The sequence below is a fragment of the Mercurialis annua genome, linkage group LG3 (assembly GCF_937616625.2).
Source record: "Mercurialis annua linkage group LG3, ddMerAnnu1.2, whole genome shotgun sequence".
Taxonomy (NCBI): Eukaryota; Viridiplantae; Streptophyta; class Magnoliopsida; order Malpighiales; family Euphorbiaceae; genus Mercurialis; species Mercurialis annua.
Window position 1 is genome coordinate 74,948,868 of NC_065572.1, and position 18,979 is coordinate 74,967,846.

The window sequence follows — 18,979 nt, forward strand, 5'->3', positions numbered from 1 at the left end:
AAGAAAACTTATTAACTGAGTCTATACAAGCTCTAGGAATAGAGACACCGGCTATGTCTTCAAGAATGAAATTAGCGATGTCCGAAAGCATTTGATCATGAAGCGTAACTCCAATAGGATGGGAAAAACCATGGTTTGCCATCCAATCCGCACAACGGTTGCCTTCCCTGTATGTGTGATAGACACACACTTGCCAAGGCCTGTCAAGAAGGGATCTGATGGCACGAAAAAGGCTCGTGTTAGCGTTAATGCAATTTGCATTCTTTCGAATAGCATCCACAACAGTTTTGCTGTCCAGCTCAAGAATTACATTACGGTATCCCTTGTTCCAAGCGATCTCAAGACCATCTAACGCACCCCATAATTCTGCCTGAAGGACGGAACATGTGCCAATGTGTCTGCTGAAGCCGAACTCCCAATCTCCATCCTTGTTCCGCGCTAGACCCCCGGATGAGGCATTACTGTAAGGCGAACGCACTGCCCCATCAGTATTGATTTTGATCCAATGGATTGGAGGAGGGGACCAACCAATGAGATAAGTACTTCTCGAGGTTACGCCAGGATTCGAGAGGAGGCTGAATTGACGAGCACTCAAAGTGCAGCTCACCATAGTTCGAATAAAATGAATCATCTCGACTGAACTGCGTCTGACATCTTGAAAGATAAAAGCATTCCTTTGAGACCAAAAGGACCAGCAAGAGATGCCAAACAAAAGATTCCAATCTGCTTTCTCCCAGCTGCAGATTTTCTGCAAATTCCCAGAGAACCATTCATGAAAAGGAGTATTAAAGAAAATCTGATAAAACTTGGGATCAATCAGTTTTCGCCAAACTTCCCTTGCGAGAGTACAAGAGCGGAGGACATGATTAATATCTTCATTAGCAGCTCCGCAGAGAATACAAGAAGCGTCTTCTGTCATATGACGGCGTCTCCGTTCATGGTTTGTTAGGAGTTTACCCTTCGCTGCAAGCCATAAAAAGGTTCGCACCCTCTGAGCACCTGGCCAACTCCAAATACTCTAATTTAAGTCCATGGGAGTTCTAATTTAAGTCCAATAAATAACTTTTTTAATTTTGACATCATTCGATCATTTCTCAATTTTGTGATTGATCTGGTATAGGAGTAACTCATTATCTTACTGATTTTTTTAAAACTCTCGTATAATTGCTTTTTTCAGTTTAGCTTAATTATTAAAAATCAAAATATGATTTTATTGCAATATTTTAGAATAAATAGAGCATCTCTTCCACATAACAACTCACAACATAAACTTCAAAAATTATAGCGGCTAATTAATTTTAGAAAAAATATTTTTTGGCAACTTCACCTGGACCCTATTAAACAAGAAAAAAATTACTCCCTCCGGTCTATAATATTTGTCGCATTTGAGAATTTCTTTTGGTCCATAATATTTGTCACATTAGAGTTTTAAAAAAGCATTTAATTGCTATTTTTCCAAAATTATTCCTGGTAATAAATACTTTGTAAGGTTAAAAGAACTAGTCAAACATAAAACAATTGGTAATTAATATGGACAATTTAGTAAAACTATATAAAAATCAAGACATATTTATTATTTTCTTAATTTATATGAAATAGCCAAATGCGATAAATATTATGGACCGGAGGAAGTAAGAAAAATAGTACCACGTTCAGAAGCTCAACAGGTTGTGGGATTATGAAGACCACAGGCTGATCATACGGTCATTCAAATGTTTAATTTTGGATAAGAGATTGATGAAGTTGATATTTAATTCATGCATTTTAATTCATTATGTTTAAAGCTTTGCTATAACTTGATCACTAGTTGCTTGGTTATAAAATTAATCGATGAACAAACAATAAACATAATTATCTGAAATAAGATAATAAGGACACAAGTAAAAGTTTGGCACGAAACAAAATAATTTGTTTTCTACTAGCTAGTTTCTATGAATAAATTAATTTTTATATGCATTAACTATAATAAATAATTATCACCACTGATAATGTAATGGTAACACATCATAGAGACTACGTTATCGACTACTAAGTGTGTTAGTATATAATTAAAACTTATTATAGCTTAGAAAAATTATTACTAAGCAATATATTAGATTTATTTTTCATTGTATGAATAATTAAATAGCGTACTGCTCAAGAAAGTAAATGTATTTATTAAATCACATATAAAAATTCATAAAAAGAAATCACATATAAAAAGAACATCTTCAGTTGTTTATAATTATATTCTATTTTATCAAATACTTTGTTGTTTTATTAGATTAAGTTAACTTTTTTTGCTGTTTAAATAACACTACAAATTAGCTGGTTACTTTTGATATTAAATTTAATCTTTATACAAATTCCATTTTAATTGTGATTCGCATACTTGTAAAATTGTTAATAATTTAATATGATCTTCAAATGTATTTAAATAATAATCCAAATCCTGTCCTAAAGTTAGAATTTTGGCTATTACTTGAATATTAACGTGTAGTGATGGGAAAACGGTACTACTCGTCCGGTCCGTAATACTTATCATTTTGAATTTTTTGTTTATTTATAATATTAAAATAATTATTTTTCTAAATTAAAACCATTTTAATGTATGAAAAAGATATAATAATGTAATTAAAAAGTCAATCACCAATGTCAGTAAATTTAAAAATTTAATTTATTCTGGTAGAAATATTTATATATTTTTAAATTTATGTGTTTAAAGCTAAAGCTATAAAAATTAGAATTGAGATTTAACCAATAATGAAAAAGAAAAAAATAAGAAATATGTTGACCGACTCTAATATCTAAGAAATAAAATAGATTTGACCTTGAAAGAGTCCATGGTGTGATGTATGGAACATGGATCCGACAATTGTCATGTTCCCACTTGTAAAATTCAATAGTAGTAACTTAAAGTACACAATTAATAAGTTGTACCAGAAATAGGATTTAAAATTAATTTTGTTAAAATGCCTCTTAAGATTTAAAATGACTTATCAAGCTAATGCAGTAATTTTACAAAATAAGACAAGGATCATGCCTTCATATTTTTCTCCTTTCACGTTCTTAAATTCACGGCTTTTCGCCCTTTTACCTATAATATATATTATTTTAAAATATTCAAAAGATATTTATTATTTTTCAAATTTACCACTATCAAAAAACAATTTAGTAAGATTAAAAAGAATATAAAAAGGTTAATTATCCAAAGTATTTCCACCTTTTCAATTTTTTCTATTTATAAATCAAACTTTTAAAATCGTCAATTTTAATTAATTTTTTATTTTTCGATAGAAATTGTAGTCATTTGTTTAAATTTGAGTGAAAAAAAATCAAATATGCTCTTCACATAATCTTTCATATTTTTTGATTTTTTTTATATCATCAAAAACTACAAACATGAATGACATTTGTTTTTCCACTTTTATTTAAATAAATGACTACAGTTAAAACTGAAATTAAAAATAGATTAAACTTGATGATTTTGAAAGTTTGCGCCATAAACAAAAAAAGTCAAAAAATAAGATATTTTTTAATAATTAGCAATAAACATGAAAATAGCTGTAATTATTATGGACCATTTATTATCTATTTAGTCTAAATGAAATAGCCAAAAGAGCAACAAATATTATAGCGAATAGAGTAGATTTTTGCCCTTTTTCATTTAAATATATAATACTATCTAGGTAGTGCAAACACTTAATTCAATCAACGTATCCTGTTTTAGAAACGTTTCAGACACTAGACGTTTCTGATACGAACTTCATCTTTTACATAAAAAATCTTAAAATAACATTATTTTACCGTGTATAAGTGTCCCGTATTTTCGTTTTCGCGTCCATGCTACCTAAATGGCTGCTATTGACCATTTGATTCTCAAATTAAATTAAAGTTTAAGGTAAAAGGAGGCAATAAGTTCAAAACCTTAACCGAAAATGACTTTGCCCATCACGAGAACGTAACCTAAACAATTATCCATCTTATAAATTTAACTATTTCAATTATATGTAATAATATGAATTTTAAAATAATTTTTATCCACCTTAAAAGAATTATTAATAATTATGTTCTTTATAAATGATTGGTGTTTTGTACTAAACTCTTTATTCCTTTTTAGATGTAATATTTTCAATTTTTTTATATTGAAATAATTGTCCATTTTAAATTTTAATGATAATTTAAAAAAAACTATTGTTGTTTTTCTAATTAATAAAGAAGTGGAAATAATACTAATTAACATACCAATGTTTAATAAATATCTATGTGTTGTATTAAGAAATATGCCATTTAATTATAGATTTATGTTTAACAATATGATCAACCAAACTGGCATCTCAATCAACAACCTTTTGCGTTTAATCGAATTTATTTTATATAAAATATTTAAAAAAGTAAAAAAAAAAACTGAAAATCAAAACTATATAAATATTCCAAAAAGAAGTAATATAATCTTTTATGTGTTTAAATGCCGTGAAATAATAACACGTTACAATTAGATTTAGATTTAATAATTATTTTTTTATCTTTAAAAAAATCAATTTTAACCAAAATACCGTTTCACCCATATATCATAAAAATAAAAATAAAAAAATATGGGAAAATGAAGAAATGAAGGGGAAGAAAAGTTAAGACAAAAAGAACCATAGTTAGAGGGAGAGAAAATTCTTTTCTTTCCTCTTGTACATCATCTGTACCTATTCATCAAACCAAAAAAAAATGAGAAATTTCTGTAGTTCTCATGTTCTAATTTTTATCTATATTCTAATTTTTGTTTATATTATTTGGAAGGAAAAAAAAACTTCCTTGAAGGCTCGATGAACTTAACGAACCAGCTTTTTCTGAACCTTACCAATCATCATAAGCCACCACCTCGGGTGGCTCCGGCAGCCGCAGCAGAGCTACCAACAACCCAAGAAGAGAAACTATCACCAAAATCTAAGCTCTGTCCCAAACCTCCGGTCCGGTTACCACCACCAAAAGCTCCTTGACCAGCACTATTCAGCTCATGTAAATCCTTTAATAAATCTTCATTTAAAGTCAAATTAGGAATCAAAATATCATCGCCAAAGTAATCATCATCATCACCACCGTCACTTTCCATTCTATGGCCCTGATCCTCTGGTTTCATGATGCTCTCTTTAGCTGGTGCTGTTGCCACCTCGTGGTCCATAGAAGCAGCTGACAGTGGGGTTGTTGGAGAGAGACTTGTCCCAGAAAGTGGAGATGATGAACAAGCACCCAGCTTTTCAAGATCATCGGAGTTAGCCTTCTGAAGCGTCGGAAACTTGTTTCTTGTACTTCCGGCAAGTGAGTTCCGGTGAGTTGGACGCGGATGAGAATGGTCGCCGGTGTAGCTGACGATGAACATAGCTGGATCTATGTTGCTCCTCTCCACTTGTTTTCTTGCTCCACATCCTTTTGTACTGCTGCATCTATAGTAATTCCTGTAACACAAAAGAATCGAAATTTATTCTTGAAGACAAAATTTCAATAAGAGAAAATAATTTTTTTCCTCCGAACGAGCTACAATTCAAATGGTATAAACGTTAGCCAGCAATTTGCTTGATCTTAAATTTAATTATCTCACAAACGCTCACCTTGGAAATGGAGAGCCTTTGATAGGTTTCTGTCCGTATTTCCGCCAAGCCCACACATCATTAGAGAGATTTTCTGCTGCTACCTGCATTACTTGCTTCTTGAGATGACCTTTTCTGCAAAATAATAAAATTTCAGAGTTTGGCAGAAAAATAAGATAATTTAGTTTCTGTAACGACTTACTTTTTTCTTGATCTTGAAGCTGGTACAGACTGAGCAGTTCGTAAAGAAATGACAGGAATAGGCCTGCTTTGCTGGTGCAATTTTTGGCTTTGACGCGGTTCTTGATCTATGCTATCGAAGCTGAGGTTAAATGGTGCACTCATCGGCGGCGGTACTGGTGGTGGAGGTGGTGGTAATGGTGGTGCAAGTTGTGGGTCATTTTGGCCACTAATGAGAAATTCTCCAAAATGATTAATGGGGGATATAGGAATATTACCATGATTTCTAGAGATAGGAAGAAATGGTTTATACGAATCTTGTAATTCCTCCCACCCATTATTCCTAGCTTGTCCAAAATCAGAAAATGAAAATGGACCGTCGTCATCACCGAAAGTCAAACACTCTAAACCGTTCTCATAGCCGCCATTTTCGACGGCGGCTGTGTCGGTTTTTGATGTGTTCACGGTGGTGGCTGACGCTGAACTGCAACTCTTGATTATAGCGGACAGATCCCAGTCATCAGCCATTGACAGAACTGAACTAGAAGTCAATCTACCTAGAAGCTATAACCTTAATTTCTTATCTATTTCTGTGTTGTTATTCATGGTTCTGGTTCAGACAGAGAGTGAATACATACGAAAGGACGGCGCTGACTTTTGGCTTTTGGGTGTGGTGTGGGACAGAAACTAAATTTTACTCTCAGACACAGAAAAAAAATCAAATATGCATAAACAGAGTAAGAACTAAGAGAGAGATGAAAAAAATATAATGGAGCACTGACTTGGTATTTGTTTAATTATTTATACAGACACAAAAAAAGGAAAAAAATATTAAAAAATTGTGTGATTTTTTTTTCTGTTGAGAGATAGACAAAAAGCAAACTAGTTTTGCTTTTTCTTTGACTTTGGGAAATTGTCAAAGTGTGGGGCCTACCGCAAATCGTGAATCAGAGGTTCCAATGCTTGTAAAATTGGCTACAGCCTACATGCATTACTCTATTCTCATCTACTCAGTGTTTCGTTTGCATTAGTCAGTTTCCACGCGCTCTTCAGATAAATTGAGAGTCACTTGAGAATTGGGGTTGTGTATAAATTTAATTTAGATAATTCGGTTTGGTTACTAATTTATAAAATAGTTTAATAGTTTAATCGTCAACTAAAATTTAAATTTATATTCTAATAAATTTTTGAATTTATTTTGTATTTTACATTAAAGTATAATTATGTATTATTTTAGAATAAATTGTGCAAGTGTATTCTTATTAAAAATCACTTGTTTTTATTAGATTTTTGATGATGTATAAAATCTATTGAATTATCTAACTAGAATCTAAACTAAATTGAATATGCAGTTTGTTAAAATCCGTTGAAACCGTTAAATTTAACCGGTTCGTTAAATTTATTAATGTTGTCACCACGTGCTCCCCATAGAAACTAAACTAAATCCATTATGCAGTTCATTAAAGTTCGTTGAATTTTTTGATTCGTTAAAACCGTTAAATTTGTTGAATTTTCTTAGTTCATTAAAACCGTTAAAACCGTTAAAGTTAATTGATTTCTTGAATCCCTTACATTTAATTGGATTGGTAAATACAAACAAAATCTATCAGTTTAATTTTTGTATTGTTTGGTTTAGGAAGGGACTAGTAATTATGTTGGTTTTGGCATGTCTTACAAATGGCTTAAAGGCAAATTCTATTTGAAGTATATTGTATTAAGTGTATATGCAGTTCGTTGAATTTCTTGATTCGTTAAAACCGTTAAATTTGTTGAATTTTCTTAATTCGTTAAAACCGTTAAAATTAATTGATTTTTTGAATCTCTTACATTTAATTGGATTGGTAGATACAGATAAAATCTATCAGTTTAAAATTTGTTATTGTTTGGTTTAGGAAGGGGCTAGTAATTATGTTGGTTTTGGCATATCTTACAATTGGCTAAAAGACAAATTCTATTTGAAGTATATTGTATTAAGGGTGTATGCAGTTCGTTAAAGTTCGTTGAATTTTTTGATTCGTTAAAACCGTTAAATTTGTTGAATTTTTTTAATTCGTTAAAACCGTTAAAACCGTTAAATTTAATTGATTTCTTGAATCCCTTATATTTAATTGGCTTGGTAAATACAGACAAAATCTATCGGTTTAATTTTTTTTATTGTTTGGCTTAAGAAGGGACTAGTAATTATGTTGGTTTTGACAAGTTTTACAAATGGCTTAAAAGCAAATTCTGTTTGAAGTATATTGTATTAAAGGTGTATGCAGTTCGTTAAAATTCGTTAAGTTCGTTAAGTTCGTTGAATTTCTTGATTCGTTAAAACCGTTAAATTTGTTAAATTTTCTTATTTCGTTAAAACCATTAATTGATTTCTTGAATCCCTTGCATTTTATTGGATTGGTAAATATAAACAAAATCTATTAGTTTAAACACTTTTTATTGTTTGGTTTAGGAAGGGGCTAGTAATTATGTTGGTTTTGGCATGTCTTACAAATGGCTTAAAGGCAAATTCTATTTGAAATATATTGTATTAAATGTGTATGCAGTTCGTTAAAGTTCGTTAAGTTCGTTGAATTTCTTAATTCGTTAAAACCGTTAAATTTGTTGAATTTTTTAATTCGTTAAAACCGTCAAAACCGTTAAAGTTAATTGATTTCTTGAATCCCTTACATTTAATTGGATTGGTAAATACAAACAAATTCTATCAGTTTAATTTTTGTATTGTTTGGTTTAGGAAGGGACTAGTAATTATGTTGGTTTTGGCATGTCTTACAAATGGCTTAAAGGCAAATTCTATTTGAAGTATATTGTATTAAGTGTATATGCAGTTCGTTAAGTTCGTTGAATTTCTTGATTCGTTAAAACCGTTAAATTTGTTGAATTTTCTTAATTCGTTAAAACCGTTAAAATTAATTGATTTTTTGAATCTCTTACATTTAATTGGATTGGTAGATACAGATAAAATCTATCAGTTTAAAATTTGTTATTGTTTGGTTTAGGAAGGGGCTAGTAATTATGTTGATTTTGGCATATCTTACAATTGGCTAAAAGACAAATTCTATTTGAAGTATATTGTATTAAGGGTGTATGCAGTTCGTTAAAGTTCGTTGAATTTTTTGATTCGTTAAAACCGTTAAATTTGTTGAATTTTTTTAATTCGTTAAAACCGTTAAAACCGTTAAATTTAATTGATTTCTTGAATCCCTTATATTTAATTGGCTTGGTAAATACAGACAAAATCTATCAGTTTAATTTTTTTATTGTTTGGCTTAAGAAGGGACTAGTAATTATGTTGGTTTTGACATGTTTTACAAATGGCTTAAAAGCAAATTCTGTTTGAAGTATATTGTATTAAAGGTGTATGCAGTTCGTTAAAGTTCGTTAAGTTCGTTAAGTTCGTTGAATTTCTTGATTCTTTAAAACCGTTAAATTTGTTAAATTTTCTTATTTCGTTAAAACCATTAATTGATTTCTTGAATCCCTTGCATTTAATTGGATTGGTAAATATAAACAAAATCTATTAGTTTAAACACTTTTTATTGTTTGGTTTAGGAAGGGGCTAGTAATTATGTTGGTTTTGGCATGTCTTACAAATGGCTTAAAGGCAAATTCTATTTGAAGTATATTGTATTAAATGTGTATGCAGTTCGTTAAAGTTCGTTAAGTTCGTTGAATTTCTTAATTCGTTAAAACCGTTAAATTTGTTGAATTTTTTTAATTCGTTAAAACCGTTAAATTTAATTGATTTCTTGAATCCTTTACATTTAATTGGCTTGGCAAATACAGACAAAATCTATTAGTTTAAGCACTTTTTATTGTTTGGTTTAGGAAGGGACTAGTAATTATGTTGGTTTTGGCATGTCTTACAAATGGCTTACAGGCAAATTCTATTTGAAGTATATTGTATTAAGTGTATATGCAGTTCGTTAAAGTTCGTTAAATTCGTTGAATTTCTTGATTCGTTAAAACAGTTAAATTGTTGAATTTTCTTAATTAGTTAAAACTGTTAAAATTAATTGATTTCTTGAATTCCTTATATTTAATTGGATTGGTAAATACAAACAAAATCTATCAGTTTAAACACATTTTATTGTTTGGTTTAGAAAGGGAATAGAAATTATGTTGGTTTTGGCATGTCTTACAAATGGTTTAAAGGCAAATTCTATTTGAAGTATATTGTATGAAGGGTGTATTCAGTTTGTTAAAGTTCGTTGAGTTTCTTTATTCGTTAAAACCGTTAAATTTGTTGAATTTTCTTAATTCGTTAAAACCATTAAAACCGTTAAATTTAATTGATTTATTGAATCCCTTACATTTAATTGGATGGGTAAATACAGACAAAATCTATCAGTTTAAAACTTTTTATTGTTTGGTTTATAAAGAGACTAGTAATTATGTTGGTTTTGGCATGTCTTACAAATGGCTTAAAAGCAAATTATATTTGAAGTATATTGTAATAAGGGTGCATGCAGTTCGTTAAAGTTCGTTGAGTTTTTTGATTCGTTAAAACCGTTAAAACCGTTAAAGTCGTTAAATTTGTTGAATTTTTTTAATTCGTTAAAACCGTTAAATTTAATTGATTTCTTGAATTCCTTATATTTAATTGGATAAGTAAATACAGACAAAATTTATCAGTTTAAATACATTTTATTGTTTGGTTTAGGAAGGGACTAGTAATTATATTGGTTTTGGCATGTTTTACAAATGGCTTAAAGGCGAATTTTATTTGAAGTATATTGTATTAAGGGTGGGGCTAATAGCACTTAGCAGTTGGAAAAAATAAAGTATAAAGGTCTAAAAGTATAACTGAATAAGATGTTAACCCCACTATATTTGTAGGATGGTGCAAAACTCATCCATAACTCCAATTCAAGTAACTATTAGTAGATAAGTAAATAGGTTTCATAATAAATATTACCCTTTTATCCCTATCTAATTAAAAAATTATTTTTGTATACTATTCAGATTAATAAAAAATGATATAAACAAAATTATGACAATTAAATTCAAAAGAGTTCATATTATATTCATATTATGTCGGTTATAATTGAAGTGTTGCATGCTCAAGTGATAAATTTATATATCTTTTTTCGAAAATAAGAGTAATAAGTTATATGTATTTGTCTATACATAGATCATAATTTATTTGTAGCCATGCCAACCAAAATAAAGTTAATTTACTTTGGTATTTATTTACAACTAGAATATAAGGAAATTATCAGAATGGTCCTCACAAATAAGTTAATTGAGAAGGTGAAAACGGCGTTTTCTTTTTGAAATTGAGCTGTTATACGCTGCAGGTGCAGTCAGTAGAACCGTTGGCCCACAAGCCAATTAAAGAAAAGAACAAACAAAATCCGAAAATTGAATGCTACAGATGCTGTTTGGCATGTTGCTGCACGCATAACGCTTACGACTTGTATCGTTGATCCGCGTGGTGATTGAACAATATTGGCCGTACGATGATCGCCACGTGGCTGTCATTTGGTGGGTTCCATTCGCCAACCACAAAGTGACACGTTTTAGAAGTTAAAAGAAAAGGAGATGTTCCTGTGTTGGTTGCCTCATGAGCTCAGATATACTCATTTTTTTCAGTGAAGAATCTTCAGCCGTAAAAAATGGGGTCTTGATTTTAATTTTTTGAACTGCCTGTTTATTTAATTTTCATGTTGGATCTTCCATTTATTTCTAACCGTTAATTTTATTCTTAATCATAATGACATTCTTAATAAATTATTTGTATTATTAAATAATTTATATTATGTCCATTGTCAAGATACTAATGTAAATAATGTTAAATTGTTAACCATATGATGTCAATTATACTGACATTCTTAATACTAAATTATAATTCTTTTAATTAATTACATGAAATTATTTACATTTATATTGAAAATTGATTGAAATTTAATTATATGAATTAAGTTTTTTTGATTTGGTTGACTAACATAAAAAAAATGAATGAAATGATGTTAACAAGATAAAAAAACATCGATGAACTTATAAATAGGAAGAATGAAACTGTTAATTATGGTAATATTCTAGCGTCATGATAATTTATTCTTATAAATATACAAAAATATCATGGAATATTCGAGACATTAAAAATAAAAAAGTTGTAATCTCAAATTTGAAGCGATCTAGTATGCGTTCATGTCTTATTATTGATAATGCAAAAGATGATTTTAATCGGATCGTAATAGGGACTTATGAAGAAATGCCATTGTTGAAATGTTGTCCAAAATAGCAGTTCGCGGAAGCGATCTCTCACTTTGCTTGCGCGAACCAGTCGAAGTTATCGTTAAATTTGTTACTCTTTTGCTCACACCAACAGCATAACAAGATGAATTGCTACGAGACTATATACATTTAACTATTTAATGTGCTAAAAGGTTAATAATTCTAGTATCCAAATCTTATAAGCAATTATCAAAAATTTATATAAATCAATTGTTGGTAGGGTGAACTCTTGAAATTTATGTTGCGGCTGGTTATTTTTTATTTTGTCTTTAAAAAAATAAGTTAGTTGGTTGATCTTCTGTAAAATAATATAAGTTGAAAGTTAAATTATTAAAATTTTAATATAGTGAAAACCTTACTGTTAAAAGAAGTAAATGTAGGAGAAAAATTTACTCTAAAACAACTTTAATCTTATTTTTTAATCTTTTCCAAATAGCTTGTTAATTATTTTTATTTGTAAAATCTTTAAATTAGCAACTATCCAACTTCATTCTAGTTGTACTCTGTTTTATAATAATCATAAAAAAAAATCATATAGCCAGGTTTTTATGGACTTCTATTACAAGAACCCCACTATTTTTAAATTGTATAGCTCACTAACATGAGAATAATCTATCTATAGATCTAACCAATATTTTTTCATAAATTCAATAGTTAAAATTATAATAACATAAACATTGGTAATGATTGAAAAAAGGTTAATGTTTATTAAGATTATAAATTGATATTAAAAGGCGAAAAAAGTGGGGATTAATTCATCATTTCTTTAACCTAATAGCATGTAATGATCAAAACCAAAATCCTTTCTCGAATTTTTTGCTAGATGCACATTAATTTTCTCAACAAAAGCAAAGATGGGGGATCCACATTGCTATGTAAGAAAACAAGGAAATGAATAGAAAGAAAAAAAGAATATCACTTATAATTTGGAATATATGCTTCTAGACACAAGGGAAAATATCCGAACATATATACTCTTTTTGGTTCTTATGTTTTACTAATTATTTAAGGCATATTGTCTTAAAAATACTAAATTTTTTCGGTTGAGGTCATTTCTAAAAAAGACTAATTTTAACCAATTTTTAATAAGAATATTTTATCTTTATCCAATCGCTCAATCGTTTTCGAAACAATACTTAACTTTTCTATTTATTTCAATTATGACTATTTCGTTAATAACTTTTTAGTTTTGATAAATATTTTTCAACTAAAAAACAATTAGATTTGGTTAGATTAAAAATATTCGAAATATTCGTTCTTTTTTTAAAAGAATGAGCTATTGGCTAAAACTGAAATGTACTTATTGAAAATTTGGTATTTGTGGGAAGTCTTGATTAAAATTGACCTCATCCTAAAAGGTTTCGGCCATTATTTAATTTTCGGTTCAAAATGACAAATGATTTGCTTCATGTTTCTGAATTGACATTTGGATGATTATGAGAGTATTGGCTGGGGCAGATTATGAAGAATAATTAGCAAACATCATAGCATTTTTTGATTGAAAATGGTAGCTAGAACGAGCAAAATTAGCTACTTTTTTACAAATCTTTCAATCAAAAATTATAATATTTGGCCCACCACTATATAACCCCCCTGCTTTCCTTTTAAATTTTGTGAATTCATACATGGTTTCTTTTTGGCCTAATGTCTTAAAAACCCCCGACCTTTTAGCCCCTTTTCAATCATACCCTGACGTTGAAAAATTGTCAATTTTACCCTATTTTGCATTTTTGTGTTTCAATTGTACCCTGAAAAATTAAATTAACGTCTTTTGCGTTTGGAAATTTGTTTAAAATATTCTCCATGTCTCGCATATATTAATTGTATATTTTTAAAATTTATTTAAATTTAGTTAAATTAATTAAGAATTTAAATTAGTGTTAATTTGATTATGGTTTTTAGTTAGTTTTTAAAAATAAAGGACTTATTTGTACTTTTTTGAATAAAAAAGAATTTAATTTCATGTTTAGACTTAATTAATTGAATGATTTCATCATTTAAGTAAAAAAATTAACAAAAATTAAAATATTGGGATACAATTGAAAACGGAAAATTCAAAAGTGGGTAAAATTGACAAATTTTCAACGTCGGGGTGGAATTGAAAAAAAGTTTAAAGGTGAGGGATTTTTGAGTGATTAGGCCTTTCTTTTTCAGTCTATTTGGGTAAATATATTATCTCTAGTATTCATCTTAGTTTCTGTTTATCAAGAATGTATACGTTGAATAGGAAGCTTTGCAAGTCAAAATATAAGTCCTCTCACGACAAGATGGTACGTGGTAAAACAGTAAATAATAGGATGGTGATCTAAAGTCTACTATAAAATATGCAAAAAGGTAACAATTTTTTTTTTTTTAAAAAACCTGAAAATCATTTTTTAAAAACAACACGAAAATAGTATTTAAAATACGAAAATAGTTCATAATGATACATGGAATTGCTGTCAAAAAGGCGAAGATTCACAATCTAGAACCAAATAAATCCCACTATCCAACTTTTTTACTGAGTTGGTTCTTTTCTCTTGAGTGCATATTTGTCGAGAAAGAGATCAATGGGGGGCTCACCATCACCCACCACTTTTGCTGCGCATAGAGAGCAAAGTGTCGAACACTGTAGCTTGCAGCAACTCCACAACAACACAACACACTCCTATACTTATCTATAATTTCCTAGATTCGTCGGATAAATTTCGACATTCACGGAAGTTTATCAAAATTACTGTTTGTCTGCTATATATAAATAATTAATCTATAACATAGTGAAACTAATTTATCATCAAAATTACAAGCCGCTAGGACAACTACGGCTCAGCTAACGGATCACCCTTTCCGAATTAGGCTACATTTTACAACATTGAAATAGCATAATGCAAATGCATAATTATGCATCCACATTAATGGACCGGCATTATAAACTTTACAATTTCTATTTCCGTTTAGTTAAATGAATTAAGTGACTCCCGCCAGAAAGCTTTCTTTTCCTGAACAAGCTCTTTATTTGGTTCCTCCACGAACCAATCGAGGAGAATTTGTTTTCGACATACGAGAATAATAATCACCAACATTAGCCACAAAGAGTGGATCCCGGTCTTCGATTTCTAAGTCATTATTATTATTGCTATTACCTGGGGAATTTTCTCGATCTGGCTGCTCCAACTCTCTTGTTAGATCTTCCATCGTCTTCTTTAAACTAGCTTTACTCATTTTTCCTGCTTCTCCCGTCGAGATACCCACCATAGTAATCTTTGGAAGAAAAGGACTAGTCTCTAACTTTTGGTTTCTGCATTCACTTGATGAATCATGTGATGTACAAGATAGGAGGAAGTGAGAAGCGTGAAAACTGCCACAATAAATTTACGCGCTAGTATTAAATAAAGCAATGCATGTTACCTTATCTTTGACCACTTTTCTGGTGTATGTTGTCGCTTTAACCTGGGACGTCTAAACAAGTCTTCGAATGGGAGACGCAAATCTGCACTTTGTTCATGATTGTTTTGAGCATTGTCTTCAACTCCAAGCTTTGAAGTCTCAGCATCTGTTTCAGAGTTAGCCTGATAATTAGTAAGCGCAGATGCTCTTTGAGAAGAATATAAACTCCTGCATCGATAAAATGAATATGTTACAACACCACCACCGACAGAAATTAGAAGAAGGATATCTGCATTCTGCAGCATGGTGGATCCAAAAATCTGAAACCTACTCAGTACTCAGTTTAACCAAAAATCTGCAAAATCATTACTGAGGAATCAAGGTTACCTTCTAAATTAAAGTAAGGAGTTATTCAGCTGTAAGCTAGGCAAGAATATAGTTTCTTATCTATCTATATTACAGCAGGCAAAAAGTAGGTTTGCCTGTCAACTGACTCAACTTCATAACCAGGCTGATCTTAGGAAAGATCATTGATTAACAAAGTCTCCACATTCCCGCGCCACAACAAATACAATTTTAGAAGAAACAAATGCTCAAAAAGACCCATAGGATGTACCGTTTTTCAAATGAGTCGACCATATATGGAAACTTTGGTTGAATGCCAGTTGCTTTTCTTAACCACCTGTTACCCAATAATACTCTGTCAACAGCATTAAGGAGTTGAATTTCAGCAGCCTTTGAAATGACACTCAAAGGTATTGCGGGATGGCCAATCTCATCCATCATTTCCTGAACCTGAAAACAAAGAACCAAGATATTTAGGGAAGGGTGTACAAGATGAAAAGCACACTCAAACATTTATTAAATTATGTTCACATTATTTTCTAAAATATTTTAAGTAAGTAATTGAGCATACAAAACTATTCTTGTAATGGAAATTGGATATGTCAAACATCAATCAAATCATGTAAGATTGGTTAAAAAAAATAGCAACAAACAGAAGGCACAGATCTAAATATTAAAAAATAGCAAACACAAATCTGAATTCCCAACATCAATCTGTTCGTATTTATCAGCTTTCACTTTGCATCCCTCAACAAGAATAGACAACATAACGTACCTCTGGTGGCTCTAACATGCTGTCTCCCATTTCTTCAATCACTTCCGCTGCCAAGTTATCATCAACAACATCCCGTCGGCGCTGCATGTGCCGAGTTTGGATCAAAGAATGAAAATGCTGATCAACAGATTCTTCGAGAATGTTATCCAGCATGCTTTTATCAAAAAAGTATGGAGTATACCTAACCAAGAAAAGTAACAGAAGAAATGAAACAATACTGCCATAAATTTCAAATAATACAAGGAAACCCGCTCTTTACTAATAGACAGATGGCGTTCTACTCTCTGCTCTTCCTTCTTCTGTTTTATTACACAAGCATCTAAATAAAATACAAACATCTGCAAGAACTGCTTCTGTTATAAGGATTGGAAGGTGAATGAGAGTCATGGAATAAGAAAGGGCCAACTAATCAGCAATGGAATTTCAAACATGGGCACGATTTCATAAATGTTGAATTTCAGACAAATTTGGAAAAATGTTACGAGCAACTTAAATCCACACCAATTTAGAAAAAATAAATTCTGATTCTCATACAAAGAAGAGATGATTTAAAAAAATGCACTAGAATTTCATTACACAGCATCATTAAAACGCACCATTTAATCCCATCAGCAGTAGCTATTGCAATATCTAAATTTTGAGCACTGAAAACAGGAACTCCATCAACCTTCCTCCTACCATCACAACGAGGAATTGTTTTAAGAAGTTGGTTTGCTGCCTTGACCTGTGAGCAGGAAAAAAATATAGTTTTAAATATGAAGTACAAACATACCATTAGAGGATGACACAATTTTCAGCATTCATGTAATATATAGTACCTGTTTCTCATTTGGAACAAACTGAAAAAGGTGAGGCCTCTCCTGCATAAAGCAAAGCCAAAAAGAAGTTGGCACTAGCCCAAATAGGCAGATAAAGATAGGAAATTCAAATAGAGACAAAAAAGTTCAGCTTGATTATGCAATTTTTTTCATATTATTATGTGCTTTCACATAAATATTCAGCTGCTCAATGATATATTCCAGCATACAAATTTTGGCAAAAAACAAACTATCTCAATACAGAATCACAATTTTCTCTATGCCATCCTGCATCAATGTCAGCAGTGCACTCTCTCAATTCCTACAACTTATATCACTCAACTCCTCCAAAATGATTCAATGACAAACAATCAATGCATATAATTCTAAATTCCGATAATACAATTCAAACAAAACATATAAATAGTTGAAAGAACTGATATTTCATGCTTTACTAGATCTGTTAATATTTCTGTGTGCTCTCTGGAACAATGTTAAATTTGCCGCTAGGAAATAGGAAGTAAATGATAGTGTTACAAATGTGCAATGTCATGATCATATAAGTAGGTACACAGCATAGACTTCACAAGCATTGCCAACTGTATTCAAGCCAGCAATACCTTGAAATGTTCATAGGCTAAATCAAGACGACAAGCGCCCACCACGCCACTCGGAATATTCAGCTTCTTCACATATGTAACTACGAAAAAAAAAACACAAATCAAATTAAATTTTAAGCACATATTATCAATCTAAAATCATATAATTCAAGCAAACCCAGCCAAAAAACATACCAGCATCGCCTAAATCCATGAAAAACCGAAAAACCGGGCCGTTCCGCTCACTCTTAGTAACCGTCGCAAACACCTTCTTCAACCACTGTGGTGTTCTATAAGATAAAACACTGTTAATATTGTTAATTAAGTTAAAAACGTCTCACAATTACCACAGAAGTAAATTTTAAAAAATCACCTTTCGGAAATGAAAGGAATATCAAAATGAGAAGACACAGCCATGAGTCCAGTGCCTGAAAGATCACACATACTAAAAACCTGACCGACAAAAGCGGGCCCACCGCCGCCTTTGCCGTTAGAATGAAGGCCGGTAATTCTGACGGTTGAAGGAAAGCCAGGGTTTGACTCGGAGGATGATAAGCCCTTAACGGCGGAGGATTTGGGAGTAACGGAGTCAGGCTGAGGCTGTGTAGAAGAGGAGTCGGCGAATTGAAAGGGGATACAGAGTTTGGGTGGAGAGAGTGGGATTGTTGGAGACGGCGACGTTTTTGGAGTGGAAATAAGAGAGGTAATAGCGGCGGTTGCTGAGTGGAGGAGATTAGAGTGGAGGTGGAGGTGCTTGTTCTGGTTCTGGTTCTGGTTCGCCATGGTGGTTTGGTGGATAAGGAATTTTGATTGACGATTTTGATTTGGAATATTAGAAGTGAAGATGATGAGAGGTGGCAATTGGCTTTGTCACGTAGATTTAAGGTTTTAAATTTTAGTTAATTTAAATTGAGTTTGCATATTTTTTGATTTTAGATTATAATTAAGGAAATACTAATAGTATACAGATATATAAAATCAAAAAATTACCATGTGAAGAAAATTAAATTTATATTAGTTTCAAATCCTCAAATTTCCGTGTAAAAAATAATTTATATTAATTTTAAATAAAATTTCAAGTTAATTTACCGTTTATTTATTTTGTTATAAAATTCAAAAATTAAT

At 30.8% G+C, this 18,979-nt stretch overlaps 2 protein-coding genes across 5 annotated transcripts; both read right to left on the minus strand.

Annotated features, from left to right (window-relative positions):
* Positions 1-4,583: 4,583 nt before the first annotated feature.
* Positions 4,584-6,521, minus strand: LOC126671312 (probable WRKY transcription factor 27). The gene is made up of 3 exons (XM_050365076.2): positions 5,761-6,521; positions 5,580-5,693; positions 4,584-5,426 (listed from the first exon to the last, which is right to left on the minus strand). Exons 1-3 carry the CDS (start codon positions 6,264-6,266, stop codon positions 4,838-4,840), a joined length of 1,209 nt encoding a protein of 402 aa, XP_050221033.1. The 5' UTR covers positions 6,267-6,521; the 3' UTR covers positions 4,584-4,837.
* Positions 6,522-14,675: 8,154 nt separating this feature from the next.
* Positions 14,676-18,726, minus strand: LOC126674114 (uncharacterized). Of its 4 annotated transcripts, none has more exons than XM_050368493.2 (9): positions 18,228-18,724; positions 18,050-18,159; positions 17,876-17,955; positions 17,277-17,318; positions 17,055-17,182; positions 16,459-16,639; positions 15,955-16,133; positions 15,360-15,566; positions 14,676-15,249 (listed from the first exon to the last, which is right to left on the minus strand). In XM_050368493.2, the coding sequence occupies exons 1-9, from the start codon at positions 18,635-18,637 to the stop codon at positions 14,964-14,966; spliced, it is 1,623 nt and encodes a 540-aa protein (XP_050224450.1). In that variant the 5' UTR covers positions 18,638-18,724; the 3' UTR covers positions 14,676-14,963. The 4 variants fall into 4 exon arrangements, with proteins under 4 accessions (XP_050224450.1, XP_050224449.1, XP_050224451.1 ...); XM_050368492.2 differs by having other exon boundaries at positions 14,676-15,258; positions 18,228-18,723; XM_050368494.2 differs by having other exon boundaries at positions 14,676-15,258; positions 18,050-18,144; positions 18,228-18,721.
* Positions 18,727-18,979: the final 253 nt, after the last annotated feature.